The 21,268-nt window shown below is 32.7% G+C and overlaps 2 protein-coding genes across 13 annotated transcripts in view; one reads left to right on the plus strand and one right to left on the minus strand.

Annotated features, from left to right (window-relative positions):
• The window catches only part of LOC126831183 (fibroblast growth factor 3), a 49,188-nt gene that overhangs the window by 19,391 nt on the left and 8,529 nt on the right, over positions 1 to 21,268 (minus strand). Inside the window, exon 1 of one of the 4 annotated variants that reach the window (XM_050561909.2) lies at positions 15,084 to 15,268. The exons of 2 other annotated variants lie outside the window; for them this stretch is intronic. The gene's annotated coding sequence lies outside the window, so the exon portion shown is untranslated. Of the gene's footprint in view, positions 1 to 2; positions 264 to 15,083; positions 15,269 to 21,268 lie in introns of those variants that run through there. One more of the 4 variants, XM_050561904.2, reaches the window with a different exon arrangement.
• LOC126831182 (calcium uptake protein 3, mitochondrial) overlaps positions 316 to 21,268 on the plus strand; it is an 83,262-nt gene continuing 62,309 nt past the window's right edge. For all 9 annotated transcript variants that reach the window (XM_050561893.1, XM_050561895.1, XM_050561898.1 and 6 more), the window contains exons 1-2: positions 316 to 670; positions 12,022 to 12,154. In XM_050561893.1, coding sequence (XP_050417850.1) covers positions 452 to 670; positions 12,022 to 12,154 — 352 coding nt within the window. In that variant the 5' untranslated portion in view covers positions 316 to 451. The remainder of the gene's footprint in view (positions 671 to 12,021; positions 12,155 to 21,268) is intronic.

Raw genomic sequence — 21,268 nt, forward strand, 5'->3', positions numbered from 1 at the left:
ACATTGGATCGCTAAAAGTAAGAGTAGGCTACACCTTTTAGATATTAGACCTTTAATCTCATTAGCTTCGGGTTATCTTATCTTAAAATGAATTTAACATCGACAAACACTGTATTTAAAAGCCTGATAGTTTCACATAATAATTAAAACATCCAACATTGAACTGTCAGTTTAGTAAAAGCACGGTAATTTTTTTCCCTCGGTAAAGTTTTCCTAAGTCTACGATATGATGTATTGAGACACACTAATCGGGCCGGCAGACAAGGGCTGATATTTATAATGACTTATAAAAGGCGCATGCGTCATGATCGCTTCCGCTTTTAGCTAATGGATGAAGGCTAGCTTCTTGTCATTCGTACAATTTTACCTTTATTTATCAATTAAGGTGATTTGTAAACTTGGAAATTAACACCTGGAAGATAAAGATTCTTAATTGTGTTTAGGAACCAGCATGGCTTCGCGGAGAGTGATCTCTCTTCGGAGATTGCTTCATTCTTTTCCCGGTCGAACAGCTCTCACAAGTCAACACACAACGAAACACAACACAAGAAAGGTTTTTTTTGCGTTTGGATGTGCTATAACAGGGGGTAGCTATTTGATGTACCGTTCATGGAAACATGGGGATGTATCTCATGTTTTGCCAGTTGTACATGCACGAGATACGAAAGAGGTAAGTAGAGCTAGCGACCTATTATAATAACAACGTAACACTGGAAGTACAGTCACTAATTGGACAGTTATAACCTGCCACTTCAGCAATAACTGCAGGTCTACATATCATATGACAATTCCGTTTAACATTTGTCACACAACACTGTTTATGCTTGAGATCAATGAGTTGTACCTACACATAAATTATTCTAAATGTTATCCTAAGATATTAGTTTTATTACACATAAATCACAGTACAGTAGACTATAATTATAACATATTAATAGAAAAATGCATTCTCTATTAATATCAATACTAAATTAGTTAAACCAATTCCGGTCCGTCTGTACTGATACACATCGTGTTTGGAAGATGTAAGTTTGGCTGACATGATTTAGTGCTAAACAAGTTCTATGCAGTTTGAACAATGGTATAGATAGACATATTCATGGATACTGTAATATGTAGGCCCTACAGACTTCATAATATATGTGTGATGATATTTACAAATTACAGGGGAATTTATCCATTGCTGTTATTTTGGACTGTTCTGTGCGTACGTGTATTTGATAGAAATATAAACCTAAAATTTATAAAAATAAAACTTGATTTGTAAACCTGCTACTATGCAGACTGTTGGAAGATAGTTACTTGTGGATACCACATGAAAAAATGTTATGCCTACTGTTATTAAAGCATATGTGGTCTGTTAATATTTACACAATGAATTATTTAGAATATACGAATTATAAGCCTATAATGGAAATAACTACTACCTTTAGATATGCCACATAAGATAAACTCTATGTAACTTCATACATGTACATCATAGGCCTATACACATCAGACATGTGGGTTAGAATTTTGTTAAAGCTTACCTCAATACTTACAGTAATCGTATAGAAATACACTTAAATATGACTAAATGGTTGTTAAAGCCCTGGAGAAAGAAAATCAGTTCTTAGCGAACCACCAGAACTGTTTAAATACATTTGAGGAGCTTGGATATTGCTTTAAATATATCCATGTTGACTCCTCCCCATCAAAACAGGTACCAGTATTTAGACAAAATATTAGTATTCATTCAAATCAAACATTCTCTTTAATTAAGATTGTCAGTGAAAAGATGAATCATTAAAGTAAGGAGTTAGACATAAAAGATACATGATGGAAGCAAAGTTTACTTTCTAAACAAAATGGGGTTGTTTTATACAAATCTTGCTTTTTTTTTTATACAATTTACTAATACTCTGGGCCGACTCCTCTCATGATTGCTATCTCAACACCCTAAGAACACTATAATAACACTACAAAAGAGTCTGGCTATTAAGTGGGATAATGTTTGGGCTACTATAATGAGTGGACAATGATTGGGTGAATCAAATGATTCTGAGCATCATTTACTAAATTAATTTAAATTTGATTACATACATGTGAGCCAGACCGTCTTGAGTCAATCAGTGGATATACATGTATTGTCACACTTAACTTATGGTATAAGATTAAATGTGATGTTAGTGCAGCATTGGGGGATTATGATAGCCTAGTGGTCTAGAGTGTCGCGCTTCCACCTCTAACTGGCCGTTTAACCTCTGGCTTGCGGTTGTGGGTTCGATCCCTGGTGTGAGCGTATGTGGCATGGAGATAGGGGTGCCTTCTCAACCCTGTGGGTTTACTCCCGGTACTCCTTTTTCCTTCCACAGGAAAGACCCCTACGCGTGCACTAAGTTAATAAAAATGAAAATATGACAACTTGTCTGCGATACCACCTTCAATGGAAGTGGACGTTGAACACTAAGGGCAACAACAAGTGCAGCAAAAATGCTTAGTACTACAGTACAGAGGTTATACTATCACCATCGAGCACCATTAATCGTATGAATCTTGATCGAGGAGATGTTTTTGTCAAGTACCTTACACTGAAATTCACTATTAAATCATATGTTATTTATTATATCATTGGCAAATGATCGAAAGTGACTCCTATAAGCTACTTAGAATAAAGTCCTGGCTACATAGACTCTTGAGTAAGTACATGCACTTCTGTCTTATGAATGAAAGGAATCACTCCCCTTGTCCAAACTGGGAGAGCTATTTTTGACTGTTGTAAATTTCAACTCACCCACCAAATATATAGAAAACTATGGCTGTTATTGTTATGGAGTTAATGAAGAAGACAAGTTATGCTTAGCTGATAACACATGCCATTGGGCTTTCTTGAACGAATGCGGTCTGGTCACAAATTTACAAAATATAGTGCTTCCACTTGGTGTAGCCTACATATCTAATTTTTGTTAATATGGATTGTCTGTAATTTGCTGTTCTAATTTCCTATAAAATTTACACTCCTAGTTTATAATTATAAGATTTTCACATCAATGATATTAAAATATAATTGATGTGAAAATCACAGCTTCTTTTAAAACTCTTGTATTATTCATAAAAATAGAAAACAGGACTTTGGTTTCCATCACTAAGTAAAAACTCTTCAAATTTTAATAATTTTGCCACAATTGTTATCTGATACAATTTTAATATATTGAATAGCAATTGACAATAACAGCTAAGAACTTATTATTGATCAGGATAATTATTGTAATTATTTATCTAGCAACTGTTGACAATTCTGACAGAAAGAGTTGTTTCCCCTGCAAGCTGTTCTCATTCATCATTGTGTAAGCTTATTGAAAATAATTTTTTGTGTAAATGTATTTTGACGTGCTACATGTAGTATTGTTTGTTCTACTTGTGTTACTGTAGACAATGAATGACAAACTTTCGTTACTCCTGTGTAAATAAATGTAGAACTTGCTCAACACGATCAGCAGCAACTAAAGGCTTTTGGTTATGGTTTTGATTTTGAGAGTAAACCCTGCCTGAAATAGAAACCAATTAATTTTCTATCATGTTTTCTTAGCAGTGTAAGCAATGAAAGCAGACATGGAAATCTTTTCTGTGAAGGCATTAAAACAATTAAGTGAAATGTGATCTGGAAACAAAGGGCCATTACAAATGTATTATTTGTGCCATCAGTGGTTGTTTTGTGTTTGTAATTGACTAGGATATGATAGTTTTCACAGCTTTACTTTAAAAATAAATACTATTTAAAGGTAGTTAGTTTGCTCACAAAGGATCAAAATTGGCTAAGTTTAAGGTTCCCACAGCCTCATGAGAACATTGAAAAATATAAAACACAATGTCAACCTTTACAATATCTTTCTTTCACAACTAGTCACTGAAATAATTTTACCTGTTACAGATATTTTTTTTTGTTTTTTTGTATATTAGTCACACTTCATTATGTTTATTTAAATCTTCCAAATAATTTGACATTTTCTCACATTTCTTTTGATAACTATCTGTGTATTTAACCGTGAAAATGCATAATAAATCAAATATGATTATCCTACGCCCAATGGATATCATTACAATAACTGCCCTTATTATCGTGTGACAAAACTATGCAATATATAAGCTTACATGTATAATACTGTTTCAAAATAACAATATTAGTGATGCTTTGTTTGACTTAAGCTATAAACACTGAAAATATCAAGATGGGTTTTGAAATGTCATTTGTGATTCAAAGCAATGAACAAGTCTCAGCAAGCATGTGAAAATTTCAGATAAAATTTTTAGAAAAAAAATGAAATTATGATTGTTCAAGCAGCAAGTTAATTTATTCATACAATGAGAAAGATTCTAAAACTAGTTAGTTACACACTCCACGTCATCACTGCTTAGAGCTACATGTATATAAAAATAAAATTTAATCTAGATTTTTTTGTTCCTGGTTCAGTGAAAAATATTGTGTAAGGAACTGGTGGCTGATCAATCTTTTTGGGATGAAAATCAAAATGATTTACATGTATATGTATGTATACATTTACCTCAACTTTATTATCCACACCTTTTAAGAGCAGATTGTAATTTGTTTACATTTCCACACAGTTGGTCAAGCTAAAAAATTTCATTTGGCTACAGAGTTATCTACATGTAAGCTCTCCTGACCATTTCCTAGGTGTAACAAAGATAACTTTAGAATTTAATATCATACATGTAACACCAACGGATAATTTCCCCATTCTACAGTTTACCCAAAGAAATTGAATAACATGAATTTCTTACACTATTTCCAAAAGTATTTCTCAATGAGAACACAACCATATTTGCATTTATAACAATACAGTATTTCAACTCTACCTTTATCTGGTATAAATGTTGATGATTTTATCAACTGTCCATGAACAATGAACATGGATGAGGATTTAATGATTACACCAAGTTATCTTTTTTTGTCATGGTTCAGTCTGCCTCCATTATTTAGTGCTTGGTGCTGATTCATCCTGTGTCGCATTTATTTTTTTGTTGTTTTTTCCGTATTACACAAGAGGTTTGTAAAGATAGAATTGGTAATGTTACACTTAATGGTGTATTTTTTGAAACAAGATATTGAGTGAAATACAATATATATTTGCAGGGTGTTTAAATCTCTCCTGATATTCCAATGACAGAACTCTTCAACATTACACCCCATTTTTTCACCATGTTTGTTTTCATTGCATTAAAAACTAGATAAATTACCTCAAAAGAATTTTTCTTTCCCATAACTATATTTACAATTGCTGCGTGTGTTATGTAGAGTTATTCAAGTCATGTAACCGAAGGTTGTCTGTTACACAAGTAAAAATACATGTGAAACATTCAAAATAAACTTTGCGAATGACTTGGATAGTGATACATTGCTTTTTGTATACATCTGAGATGCCACCATGTTAGATTCTCTAATATTTCAAATTTGGTAAACACAGATTTGACTCAAATTTTAAACTGTTAAATTAAAAGATTTATAGAGTGAATAATTTAACATATTAATCTGAATGATCTTTGTTCAAGTTCTCATTCCCAAAGTTGTTATTCCCAAAGACATGAGTCCTTTACCAGGCTCTTTTTTTATTTACAAATACATGTACTCTTTCTAAAGTTGGAATATAACACTAAAATTTTGCTGTTTTACTAATGGTGATGTCACAGAAATTACAAGTTGTCAGGTTAATGGTTCAATTGTCAAATTTAAAGAAAATCATCGTTTTTTAAAAAAGAAATACTGAAAAGCTCAAAATACATGAATGTGAAGATAAGAATTATTTGCGAACATCTCTAATTTGATAATTGTATATAATTAATTTGAAACAACTATTTTGCCATTCCATTTGCTTTAAACTATCATGTCAACATTAAATAAAACGTTCAACGGTTCACTCTTTAGTACCATTTTAGGAATCACTTTGAACCAAGGTTGATTCTGCTAAAGCTTTGGTTAGGTTTGTCTTTATTCAGCAAGAAAATATATAATAAAGACAGTTTACATGTGTATAGGTGGTTATTAATGTTATTATTTTTCACAGTGTGAGGTCAAGGTACTTTTTACCTTGCAATCAGCTAACATCAATAAGTTCCTCAATAAATTAGGACAAACCTTTGCTTGCCATTTGGAAAGGTCAGATGATGGTTTAATCCAGTAAAACACTTGTTGTTCATTGTGGGTAACCCAAGTCTGCATGACTCATTGCAAACAATCTTTCCATTTCTGCTACTGATGAGATCTAAACGATAAAATGTGGTTGTCTTCATCAACATTTGAATGTTGGTAGAAACCTCACAAGTGCAATAGAACAGCACAGTTTGAATAATACAATAACCATGATACAATAGTTCTACAGACAATAGCAGTGTGCAAGATTGATTCAAAACAATTGTAAACAAATTTTAAGTGTGACCCACGACTAAATCATTCCTAGACCCTACCTCCCACATGGAAATCTTTACCTCCTAAAGTAACATTCATGCTAATAATAACTATACATGAATATAAACTATTCCTCTTTTTGTCCGATCAACTACTGCACCCTCTATACCTTACAACCTTTATGTAGGTTCAGAATTTGTTAGCTTATAATCTTTGTCCAAAAGTTAGTAATATAATTTGAATTGGTGCTACCCGTATTGATTTTGTGACTGTGGTGTTGAAGTTATTGTGTGGGAGGTATAGGTGTGGCAAGGGGAGTTTATGCTTTTCAGGGACCGTTAAGCAAAGGTCGTTAATCATCAAGCCACAATAGTTAACTGGATAATAACAGTGTTTAAGACTGCATTGCTCAGCAGGACAGTTGACCGTAGATGGGTTTACAGGCTGAAGGTGAATTTGGAGGGTGGTTATTTAGGCAAGGTTTAGCCCAACCCCAAGCAGTCGGACCACACACTCACAAAACTTGACCCCATAACCCCTCCAAATTCCTTAAATATTGAATGAACAAGATAATCAATGAATTGAAATATTTTTGGGGAGAGTCATTTGGCTTGTCTAATATTGTTGATTACTCGTTAGACACAGAACATTAAATTGTCAGATAGGATGGTCTGATGACGACAATAAACTTCTTAAGTGGTCTTCAACTTGGCCAAAGACACCTTTGTAACATGAGCCAATTGATACCATTGTCAGATAAATTGATTCTGTTTAAATGATTGCTCCTTCATTCTTGAGAAGAATCTCCTGGAATGTGTAAGCTTACACGAGCGTCTGCAAAATATTTGATGAAAAGATTATGCCCCTGTGGATAAAGGAATTCGGAAACCAGCTGAAGAATTTAAATATAATGATTAGTTATATGTAGAAGTGACGAAAAAGATGAAGCAGGTTAAGGGAGCTATATGAATTTAAGATCTTGTTCATTTTCAGTTACTGTTAAAGAATGCTATTATGATTCCAGAGTATAGAAAAACCAAATATTATCTATGTCTTTAACTCTTAATTTCTTACATAATACTCTCTGCATGTTCAAAGCAGTGTTTGCACAGTTACTGGTGAATCCTCAAAGGAAAATATCAGTGAGGGAATTATTGTATCAACATGATTGTAACATGTTGTTGTGCATCTTTAGATCATTAGTAACTTTTTATTGACGTTTGGTTTCCACCTATACAAACAGGCAGGCTGTCAGACGCGCCTTGTCCCCATTTTTGCTGTCTGGGATTTGGTGGCCAGGTCTCTCTGCAAACTGGAACTGTTTTAGGAAATGAAGTTTTCTTACTAACATATTCTACCAACATTTGTCTTTCATTTTTAACTTCTAATTTTTTTCATGTAAGAAATTGATACATTATGTAATGATTACTAACACCTTTTTGTTGGCATGGAGGTGTTTGGCTGGCATTATGGTACTGAACAACTTACTTTAGTCCTTTACCAATGTCTGAGACACTGCTGTAGGTACCAATTGAAATGGTTAACTCCTAAAGACATACATTCCTACCTTGATGATATTCATGTAATCTTGTTTTACTACATTTTGATTTCATTGTTTTATCATTTAAAGTATTTTTGCTCTCTGAGAAATTTATTGTTTTAGATGTCAATACCAAATGTTCACAAGATGTTGATAAAATTACATTTCTATTGTACTTATGTCGTGATAAAAGTTTTTGAAATCAAAGAGTTTACATTTGTTTCCAGTGTCTGTATTGGTAGAAAAAATTGCAATGTATTAAAAGAGAAGCACATTGGAACATTGAATAATTAAATAATGTCTTGATATAGCTTAGACAGTTACAGTTCACTAACTTGTTCCATTAGAAAATATGCATGTATGTGCTGTGGGAATTGCAATGAAATTTGCAGACATATATATACAAGAAAATGGTACCCCTCAAAATGTTTTACTACACTTACACTAACATTGTAGGCTTTATGCTATTTTAAATTTCTGTCACAATAGCACACTGGGGCCAGTTTCAGTCCCGTCTGAAAGTTAAACTTATAACTGAAATGAGGAAGCGCTGCTGGATCTGCTTACACCTGACAATCTTTGGATGCAGAGTTTGGTCAGTTAGGGGAGGTTGTCTTTTTTCTTTGTTAATTTCATTTTGGTAAAAGCTTTGGGTTCTGTTTCACCTTGAATTGAACGCTCTGTTATGGTTTTTTTTAAAATTTGTATTGTTTGTTCTCTGTTTTGATGTAACGTTTTCCAGCATTGTCTATTAACACCAAATGGCATGACTAAAGTTAATGAACTATATGGTCTTCAATCTTCATTCAATGTCTTTGCATTTTACTTCTGGCCATTGACTAATGTTAAATGTTAATGATTTGTTTTTGTTGTGATAGACTAACTCCAATTCAAAACAAAACTTAATTATAACAGCTTACTATTTGGGGCCCTGCTTTTAATGTCCAACATTTATATAGAAGGTAATCAAATCAATTGTGACAATAAAAAATAGCTGCAGGTTTTGATGAACTCCAAGATGAACTTTATAATTTCTATCAGTTCCTTGAACTTCATTTACAGAAGTGGAACCTAACCTTTTGCTTGCAAATAACTACAAAAACAGCACAAGCCAGTTTTCAAAACAAAAGGTTCTATGAACAGAATCAAGGAACAGCAGCAAGTATGAAAGGTCAAGCATACCCTGCCTAAACAATTTCTTTAGCATTCATTTGATATTTTCCATGAAGAGAAAATCTGAAATTGGATACATTGGAGCAAATTCACACTCTGTCTCTCTTTACCAAGCTGTCATTGGAATAATTTATTAATTGCATTTTGCTAATTTTATCTTGTACACTGCAGCACATATCCATATATTAACTTTATCTAAATATTTATTTGCTTGTAAGCTTAAGAAAGTAGTGCCATCTTGATTTCAGATCATGGAAATATGAATAATAAACATGGGCAATAAACTGTGAAGTGATCTTATTAAAATAGAAACATTGTTATTTATATAGGAGCGATATATGGAAACATTCAGGTGTTGTTGGGTGGCTGTCGTAATTGCTTACATATTCCCAGCTTTGTTGTCCTATTAAGCGATACTCAAACACAGTAACAGTCTGCTTAACACCATAGCCAGATTGAAACAAGTTGACAAGTTGAAACAATATGGGAGAAATAACGGCAGCCTTACCCATTGTATAAGCAATAGAGAAAGGGAGGGGTGCAGGACTTGTGACAGTTGCCTATTATTCTTACGCTGTTAAGAGCAATTATCGACCAGTCTATAGCAACAAGTCGCATAATGATGTTTATAGGAAAGAAACATTAAACAACTAATCATACTTTTTCTCTGCATTTGATACCAATCATGTGATTAAATTTAATACACAGGTTTCGCCCATTTTCTTTATATTTGACAAAGAAAACAATATATTTTCCTTACAGTCGTTTTCATTTTTTCCCAAAAGAAAAATACATGACTGGAAAGGTGTAGCACTTCAGATTTTGAGTACTTTTTTGTAACTTGAGAGAAAACTGTACCCATTGGAATTGTATTTTCATGGTGATATACTTAAGAAAAAATGCACTACAACCATGTTTTACATAGTGTTTGTTACAAAACGGAATCATTCATATACCACACCTGAGGGGAATTAAGAACTTGGTACACCCAAATTATGGTACATATACTTCATTGTTGAATTTTTACATATTAAGTCATTTTGATTTATTTTTAACCACAAAATCTATTCTTTATATAATTGATCATTGCACAGGGTAGCACAACATTCAATTAAAAAATTGATATGATGATGATGTGGGAACTTGACTATCAAATATTCATGACCCTTATCATAAAAGTCCCAGTTTTATTTATTTGTCATCAGAATAATAATTGTGATTAAAATTAGTTTAGGATTTTTCAAATGGATTATGTTCAAATAAAGACATAATGATGGATATGAAAGCTGATATTGAGTATGGTATAGTTCCACTGGTTTGTAGAGAATGATAATGGTACATTATTAAATCATGACTTGGGATGAGAAAGACCAAAAGTTGTTATATGAGACTGTGAGAGGATATCTGACAGTTCCCAAATAGAAAAGGCCTGTAGATTTCCTTTGTTTTTATTCATTCTATACTTAATAAAAACATGGTAATGCTAGTGACATTCAGTTCTTTTTATGAATTGTCAGGTATCCTCTCACAGTTTCATATAACAACTTTTGGTCTTCGAAGGAAATATCAGTGAGCAGAAATTCGGCTGTGTATCTGTTATCACTCGTTACTTCATGTCAGTTATATAGAAGGATAACTCTTGTTTTTCATTATTTGGGTCACTTCCATTTCTTCAAATCTTCGTTACTCATCTATTGTTGCAATGATCTCTGCGTTAAAATTATATTTGGAACGTTTTTAACCAGTTCTATCACCGCACACTAACACTGTTTATAGAATAACAATTACTTGTTTATCAACATGCAACGTTTCTACGATGATGCTCTTGTCTTCATCAAGCAAAGATGAGAGCATCATTGTCGAAACGTTGCATGTTAATAAACCAGTTATAGTTATTCCATAAATAGTGTTAGTGTGTTACTGTTCAATACTAAGTGCCACTTAAAGACAGTTCTATCACATATAATATAAAAAAAATAGATTTTTTAGCTCTTAGGAAATATTAAATCTTTTATTTGGTGGCCTTGAAAGGATCTTTCATAGCAGTATGTAAATTAATACCCACTTTTTTATTAGATATTTATGGACAATTGAACTACAAATACATTTGTTTGATGTTATTGTCACAGTTTCTACATAAGCTATAAGTACACTTATTGATAATCACTTATTAACAATACATCTTAGCCATTAAATTTCCAAATGAAGGAATAATTGACCGGTAATGAAAAGTATATGGCATGTACACATCATCTGATAAAATATCAACAAATAAATTGTGTAGTTTTTATTTTAAAAACATTTAACCCTGCTGTATATGCACCCTTGTTTAATTAATGATTACCTATGCTTACTATTTGATCCATTCTTCAGGGGAGAAATGATATTGGGGTTATCAAATCCTATGATGATATGTAATACGTACTACAATATATTGAAAATTATAACTTAAACTACCATTATACAAAGGGTGTAGTCAATCAAGATATATAATTGTCTTTATGAACACCTTATGATTGCTATTGCACTGTTCAATACACAACTAGGGTTTCTTATGTTTGATCAATAGGCCAGAGTGACTAATAAACAGGATTAACTCAATACACAAAGCTTAATTGCACTTTACCATTACACAAGGAGCTAATATGTTTGGCACAAGGTTAAATTAAATCTCGGTTCCTTGGAGGAAACTTACACCTAATTCAATACACAAGTAGTAATCCACTACAAATGAACGATTTGCAATATTGCACATTATCAATACTATACTTTGGTATACTATTTGTACAAATCTATGGTCTATTAAGGAGCTTCTGCAGTTTACAACATACTTATAGCACCCCTAGAGAGAACGTCAGAATTATTTTACTTTATGTTACAAGTATTTTTGTTCGGTTTTTATTTTCAGGAAGAAAAAGTTACGCCAAAGATGACCTATAGAGAATTAAGATTTCGTCAGTTTGCCTCTGTTGAAAGTCACGGTTCCATTTACATGACTCCTCAAGATTTCCTAGAATCGGTTACAGAAGAAACACCAAGACGTAAGAATAAATTTTAAAAATATTTTTGTCTGATAAGAACTTTTTTCGTTATCATAAATTGATTAACCAACTAAATCAATTTGAGTTTTCTGTTTGTTAATTTAGTTTTATGAGATATTTATGATTCTGTACTCCTAATTTAATTAAAGTCCAAATTTGATACTTTTCATTTGTGATACATCAAGTAAATTCACTTTGTCATCTGTAACCATTGCTCTCATCCAGGTTTTAAACCTGCTGTAAACTTCAAAGGCATCAATTAGGAGACTCATAAAAAAAGCTACAAGGTAACAAATGGTTCTTTTCAGGCACTTGTGTTTTAGTATGGAAATTAAATTAGTGCTCATCTCAGTCAATGGGGTAGTAATGAACAATCTCTTGAAATATATTGTTAGAAATAAGAGACTGGGTTGGCAGTGTTTAATACCCAAATTCTCATAGCTACATTACATGTATATTGGTAATAGTAGATACATAGACTAGACATAATCTGCTCCACAGGTAGCATTTTTTGCTTAAAAGGAACATCATGTCTCACAAACAGTACAAACATCTCTTGATTGGAACCAGTTTTGGATCAATCATTGCCCAACTGTACTTTATTTTACAATTCAATGACTGAACTCTTGTTTAAACAAAAATACACTAGTAACAGACCCAAAAAGTTACTCACTTCCAAAATAAATTTCCATGTTAAGGGAAATTTGGATAGACTAGTAAGTAGTTTCCGCCGTTGTTTTCTTCAATATTTCTGATAATAAAGATCTAATTTCGGAGATGATGGATTATTGTCTTGTTATCTATTGATAATGATAGTGTATTTTAGAAAGTAAAATTTCTAATTTGTCAATAATTATGTTGAGAAGAAGTTTGTCTCGTCAAACTGTTCATGGAAAGCAAATTACACACACATGTTAAATCAACTTTTCCTTTTAACTTGTCTTTTGTGGACAGTTCACTGCTAAAAAGACAAGCAAACATCTTTTAAGTACATATTTGAATATTTGACTGTGGTTATGAGAAAAGAGTCGTTTTTTCCTCACAATCACAACCATTTTTTGTGTCATGTGAAAATCCAAAACTAGGGGTTTTTCCACCAATTTTTGGGTGAAAGTTGACTCAAGAACTATTTGTTACTTGTAGGACAAGGCTTGTATCTAAAATTTTAAAATTAGCATGCTTTGGCTATTTTTACTGTTATAGTCTTCATATATCGCTCTTATTTATTATATAGTCAATAAAATTGCAAACCATTAATGATTATTTTTAAAATTGGCCAAATATTGGCTGTTGTCTTAGTGACAAAGTATAAAACAAACATATGGAAGAACAATTGCTAGTTTGTTTAGGTGACTTGCTTGAAATGTTTGAGAAAATAAATAAATTACTAATTTTGTTATAGTTTTTTTCTCTAACCAACTACTAAATGCCCTCTATACGATTATATACAGTGTAGTTTTCATTACCATTAATGTGACTTTACTTAGCTATTTACCCAAGCGACATGATGAACAGGAGTTGGCTGGTCAGTTGAAATACTGGTGTATAATCTACTGTCTGGAATTTTTGAAACAGATTGATAAAAATACACCTGTTGGAATACTGAAGAGGTCACAATTTTTGTCCGATTTTGATGAAACGTAAAGGATATGTTTATATCCCAAACCCAGTGTTTTTTCTCTGGGACCTCTGGTTTGCTCCCACTGCTAAAGACCTCTACGCGCAAGTGAATTATTGATTTAAAATTGAACCATGTGTTAGTCATGAAATGACCTAGTTTGTGACATTTAGATATATCGGTTGAGTTTGAATTTCGTGAAAATCGGTTCGAAACTGCTGGACAAAATGGCCGTTCCTTGTACGCAAGTAGTGTAAAAGTATGTAATACCAAAGTTGTGGAACCTCTAGAGATCAGAATTTTTATCTGATCTTGATGAAACTTAAAATATATCCCAAAGATATCATTTCTTCTTGATATTCGTGCATATCAGACCATAACTTCCTGGATTATGAGTGTATGAAAAACTGCTTTTTTTTTTTAGCTGGTTTTCTATCTCTTGCAAAATGTGGGCGTATCTTGCATGGCAGCCAATTATTTTTTATTAAGAAATAAAATTTTTCAATTTATTTGTGATGAGTTCTCAAATTTCCTGCTATATAAGATAAGTGTCTGCAAGACCATATGTAAAGAGGGGGGTTGGCATGGTCTAGAGTGTCGCGTTTCGACCCCTAGTTGGCTGGTTACCTCTGGCTTGCGGTTTCCATCCCTGGTGTGAGCGTATGTGGCTTGAAGATAGGGGGGGGGGGGGGTGCTATCTCAACCTTGTGGGTTTACTCTGGGTACTCCGGTTTCCTCCCTCAGATAAAAAAACCCTGGCACTTGCGCTAAGATAAAAAAAGAAAAATACCGTAAGACAACTTGTCTGTGATATCACCTTGGGTGGAAGTGGACATTAAACACAAGAACAACAACATATCTATAGACAGAGTTGTACGCCTGTTAAATCTTGGACTGCACTCCTTTAAATCAAGATGATTAGCAGACTTGAATTAATTAAAAAGCTACCTTATGCTTTATTTGAGTTTTGACTTGGTGTATTTGTTTAGTTAGGAATGAAGTATGATGGGGAATCTATTTACATACATTCTTATTGTTATGATAATGTAATATTAAAATTATCCTTAAAATTTATATCTTTGAAGTTAAATTGAAGGTGCATATTTTAATTTTTACTTTATATTATTTGAAAGACATATCCTTTGTATGCAACACAGTAGTACAATACAGTATGAAGTATCTACTTGTATGAAAAATGTGACTTTATCAGTTTTGGCAAGCATGACTATAAACTGTCAGTCCAAATTGTGTCATATTAGTACAAGGGAATAAATCATTTGGATGAGCATGAATTATTAATCAAAGTCTTACCTGAGAGTTTGGTTGTGACCTGATCAATGAAAGAAATTTCATTCACAAATGGCTCAAATAGGGAAATAGAAATTGCATAAGGGTCTATTAATAGCTCAATATTCTATCGTTGATAACAAAATCTTCTTGTAAATTATGACATAGTAAATAAAGACTACTCTTTTGTCTATATTCTGAAACCTAATAATTAGTGACTTGTTCAGTTCTTGCCTTTGGAAATGTGAGATATTATTACAGGTCCTAAAGTACATTTGCTTGCTAACTTTACGACTTCAATGAACACGGTGAGATTTCTTTACTCAATGAAATCTTTGCTTCAAGATGATATGTCTGGACATGTCCTATCTTTCAATGTTAGTTTTGACCGAGATAGCAGTTTTGGCTCTACGTCACATCTCTCGTCTTTATCTAAGAGTAAGAGCTCTTATATTATGAATGAAACCAGTGTAAACTAGTGGGACTTGCTAAGAAAAGAAATATCAGTTTGAGGCCCAGCCTATTCCTTAGGTGGCTGTAAAATATATATGGAGCTCCAAAAGAAACGTTGCCAAGATGTAAAATCTAGTATAAATCCCTTTATGATTTAGAAAACAGAACTGAAATGTTGGTTGATATATCACCTTAAAACAACTAATGTGTCAATTTGATTTTCCATATACCCCTGTATGTCTTTTCAGCATACACTGTTTGTTTTCAATAGTCCCATGTCTTCATATGATTTCTTGTGGATGTCAGTATATATATTATTAAAAGTTTATAAAAAGATAATGACATGCAGAGAAATTCATGGATATTTTCATAAATGCATGTTTATTTCACAAACATTTCTTCTGTACAAAACAATTCTCTTGAAATTACCTAGCAGCTAAAACTAAGCCGGTAATACAAGGTCATTAACAATTAGATTTAAAGCACCTGTTATAAATCTATATCTTGTGAACATAAACATTCATTTCAATATACCATATGAAAAATGTATTCGAATATGGGCATCATTTTAATGCATTGAATCCTGGTAATGTAAACTCTTAAAAGTAGGCTGTAACATTATTTCTAATAACTATTACACTTAAGACTTTTAACCAAATGTATTACTTAATTTTTTCTAATTGTTTGAAATTGTTCTTAGTTCAAGTCTTTAACAGAAGCCATTAATAACCACTGACTATTATGTGCTTCTTGGAGGATGACAATACCGGGCTCACGCTGTCGGCCACCTAAGTCACAATTTCTGATAAAAATATGAAAGTGGTGATTAAAATTTGATTTTGGCGATAACATTTTGGGGTACTGGCAATTCATTTGGCGGAAAGAAATCTTAAAATTCTAATTGTATCCTAGATTAACCATTACATACTTACCAATTGTCTCAAATTAATGATTAGTTGATTGATAATTGCCTATTATTGTATTGTAAATCCTATCTCAAGTCATTTTTTACTCCTTACTGTATGTTTAATCCAAGCGGTGATTATCTGATGTTTCGTTTCGTCTTCAACAGTTCTTTTCGAGAATTATATATTTTGATAGTTGAATTCTCTTTACTGTGGCTTCATACGGCATGTAAAATATAGAAGCATACCTAATTGGATATTTATATTTCAAATGATATTATCACCATTTGTTGGAAACGTAAGTATGAGTCAAATAGCGACGATTCTTGAGTGAGAAAACGGTCCGCCATTTGCTTCATATTACCGCCGCCAAAAGTGAACGAGTATAATTGAAGCACCTCTTACAGATAAAATTGAAATTTATAACATTCTATCAGAGTTCAGATTCTGATACCTTTGCGGTACATGGAAATAATAATAGGCTTATTGTACACGCAAAACATAAATTTATAGAAAATTAGCTGTCCTTGGATGAGATTTGATGTGTAAATATTTAAAATATATTGTGCAATACGGTGTGCAAATAGACCAAAGTCACCCCCCAAAAATGTTAGTACAGTAAACTTCACATAAGTCGGATCTTTGCTCAACTTGGATAAAATCGTTTGGACCCTTTGATCCTGCACATTTTTCTTATTAAATTTCTGCGCGTAATTGGGATTTCCTAAGTCAGATCTCGGATCAAATGTTCGGTCCATTTTATCTAATTCCAGCTTAAGTTGGATCGGCAGTATGTTCAGAATTTGACTAAGTCAGTTGAATTAGAAGTCTAGAAATAATTTAAATGGTGCAAGAATCATCTGCTCTACATGGTGTTGAATGAAAACATTAAGATAACTTGTACTTGTAGATTAACCTTTTAGTTTCACGCTATCCTAGTAATTATTATTAGGTGTCAACTCTTTGTTATAGTGCAACATCTTTCCCTCTGCTTCTCCCTTCTAGTTCATGGAATGTTTATCTTTTAATGTCAACATTGTAAGAAGTTGACAACATTAGTATTTTGTTGGCTTGTCAAATATGTTCGGTATCGACTTTTCCATTAGATAAAAGAGTGGGGAAATTAGCTAAACAGTCGCGTTTCAACTTAAACTTGTATTTCTACATCTCTATATTTACTTATACATAGCTGGCAATTTTATGCTCGCTTTCTTCTTACATTGAATCTCAGAGAAATATAGAAATGATACAATAGCATGTGTAGTTACCTATTTGAATTCAACACAGACCATTTATAAACAGTTTGATGTACGGTATTCAAAATGTAATTAACTTAAGGCAAATAGATACAATGGTTTACACATTGTTGAAGACTTTATGTTCCACTCTTTGATCTTTTACAGTTTTTCTATTGGAACATTTACTGAAGTTGTACTTTTAAATATATCAAGGTTATATATGCATGTAAGTTTTGTTTGAACAACTGTGGTCATTGCTGTTTGAATATAAATTATAATACCTGTAATTATATGTTGATATTGGGAGTTGGATGGTTAGTGCTGAATGATTCAACTGGTGTGGTTTCGATTCCCTAGTTGTACGTGACAAGGAGTAGGGTCGCCTGTCCAACCTCAAGGGTTTTCTTTGGGTCCTCCGTTTCCAACCTCTACTAAATACCCCAACGTGCAAGCGAATTATTGGAATAAAAAAAATGAACCATATGTTGGTCCTGAAATGACCTTGTTTGTGTTGAGTGGATGTTAGACCCCATTTCCCTCTCTCTATATATATATGTTGATATGTCTTTTCTATTGCTCTCTGGGGGTTGGATGCCTGAATGGTTAGCATGTGCGCTCTGTCTCATACGATCTGTCATTGAGTCAACTGGCGTAGTTTTGATTCCCTGGTATGTGACAACTTCGTGGGTTTTCTCTGGGTCCTCTGGTTTCCTCCTACTGCTAAATACCCTTATGCGCAAGCGAATTATTGAAATAAAAAATTGAAACATATTATGTTGGTCCCGAAATGACTTTTTTGTGTCGAGTGGTCATTAAACCCCATTTCTCTCTATATCTCTAGTATATGTTATGTCTTTTCTTTTGCTCTCTTTGAAATGTTTAACTATGTTACATGTTCAAGTTTGTGTATTGACTAGATAAAAACAAAAATCATACAGAAATTTATCCATGTAAAGAGCTTAGAAAAAAGGTTTTCTATCTTAAAATTCATAGCTGGAAACAGTTGTTTTCTTTCATCTAATCCATTGAAAGATTGTTCAATGGGTCATTTTTTCCACAAGCCGATAAACAGCTAATATTGAACCATTTATAAGAGCTCTATCAAGCCCCAGTAGACATAGCCCCTGACAAGATTTAAAAAAGCTTATAAAAATTTCTCCATGGACTATGTTGGGAATCAGAATGTATGCTGCTATCTAATTTTGTTTCATATTGTTGGATGTTATTAAAGACATTTTTAAATACGCAATGACCTTGCATAACTTTTTTTCTAATTCTTCTACAACAAGGTTACTGGAGAGATTGTAAGTATAGCTCAATAATACATTTAAATTATCATGATGTTGTAGGTCTTTTTAATATTGTATCATTTTGCATGTGATTGGCTAGCTCTACAAATTATGACAATAAGGTAGTTAGCATAGCTTAACTATTACCATGTTGTTGATAGTATTTGGTTTTTATTACATGTTTTGTGTTTAGAAATGTAATATAATTTTTTACTGTTAGAAAAGGTAATGAAATAGATTTTGCTGAATGAGTTTAAAGTGACTCTCTCTAATTTAAGATTTTAAGATATGGCTCTTTCAAATTATCCCTTTGAAATGTAGGGACCTTGTTATGTCACTGGAATGTTCTGGGTACAAATCTGACATGGGCCAAGAGAATTTTGAGGATTTGTCAAGCCAGCTAGGTTCTCTCTTGTTAGGGTGACACCTTCTTCAGTTTTGAACACATGAAAAATACGAATGTAGGTAATAAACCCCCTTTTGGAAAGTAGGTAAAGCTCTCCACTAATATATTTTTTTCCGGAAATTCAAAAAGAATTTGACTAAGTTAAATGTAATTTTTCTCCCAAACTGAGAACACAAAATATCAACATCTAAACACAAAAAAAAAATTATGTTTTGTCGCAAAAACGTTTTTTTTTTTTAAAAATTAAAATCCCCCTGATTTGCCACATTTACTTGATTTGTGACATTTCCTGGCTTTACTCTAACAGAAAAATAACGATAAGAATAATTTTAGCCATAGTCTGTATATTTACAGTTGTACAAATATGTTCATAATTTCAAGATAGTAAACACAGAAACCGTGTTCATCAATTAATTATCCATTTCAGTTGTCAAATATGCAAAGTTCATATTTTTATCCCACAGAAATACCAATGTGAAAGCACAGAGACACTAAAGCACAGATACACCAAAGCACAGATAAACAGCGTTCAGCAATTGATTGTCCATTTCACTTGCATTACAATTGCAATATTCTAAGTTTATCCTTTTTTCAACCAAAGCATGGAACTGCTTTGTCATATTTTGAATTTCTGAAAAAATTTTAAAAAGAAAATATCTTAGTGAAATTCTTTTTCATTATATTAGGGAGGATTTTTACCTACTTTGAAAAAGGGGTGATTTTTACTGGGAGGATTAGTGCTACCGTATACAATAAAATACAAAGGTTAATCCTAGGTTTCATGCCTTTTATTGGGCATCCCAATCTAAATGTGATGACTTTAAATGCAACATTTAAAATGGAGACAATTAATGCATGCTTTGAATAGATATTTGAAAGCTAAATTTACCTAAATCATCACTTTTTATACGCCCACATTTTCATGTGGACGTATATTACGGTCGTCATCACCCCTGTCCGTCCGTCCGTCTGTCCGTCCACAATTGTTTGTTAACAGTCTACAGGTCACGATTTTTATCCAATTTCAATGAAACTTGAAATATAGGTTTATCACCCTAAGATCTCGGTTCCTTTCGATATTGGCATGTATCGGACTGTAACTTTATGGATTATGGCCCCTGATTGTATGAAAAATCACGTTTTTAGCATGTGAACACTGTAGAGGTCACAATTTTTATCCGATTTTGTTTAAACTTGAAACGTATGCTTATAACCCAAAGATCTTGGTTCCTTTTGATATTCAGGCATATCGGAAAGTAACTTCCTGAATTATGGCCCCTGATTGTACGAAAAACCACGATTTTAGCTTGTGGACCCTATAGAGGTCATAATTTTTATCCGATTTAAAAAAACATATTATTATATCACTGTAGAGGTCACAATTTTTATCCGATTTAGTTTAAACTTGAAACGTATGCTTATAACCCAAAGATCTCGGTTCCTTTCGATATTCGTGCATATTGGAACGTAACTTCCTGAATTATGGCCCCTGATTGTACGAAAAATCGTGATTTTAGCTTGTGGACCCTATAGAGGTCATAATTTTTATCCGATTTAAAAAAACGTATTATTATATCACTGTAGAGGTCACAATTTTTATCCGATTTAGTTTAAACTTGAAACGTATGCTTATAACCCAAAGATCTCGGTTCCTTTCGATATTCGTGCATATTGGAACGTAACTTCCTGAATTATGGCCCCTGATTGTACGAAAAATCGTGATTTTAGCTTGTGGACCCTATAGAGGTCATAATTTTTATCCGATTTAAAAAAACATATTGTTATATCACCGTTACACCCTAAGGACGACTGAGTTCGAATTTTGTGAAAATGGGCCCAAAACTGACAGACAAAATGGCCGCCCTTCGTTCTCAAATAGCATAAAAAAATGGTATATCAAGATTGTGGACCCTATAGA

Source organism: Patella vulgata, chromosome 8, assembly GCF_932274485.2.
Source record: "Patella vulgata chromosome 8, xgPatVulg1.2, whole genome shotgun sequence".
Lineage (NCBI taxonomy): Eukaryota > Metazoa > Mollusca > Gastropoda > Patellidae > Patella > Patella vulgata.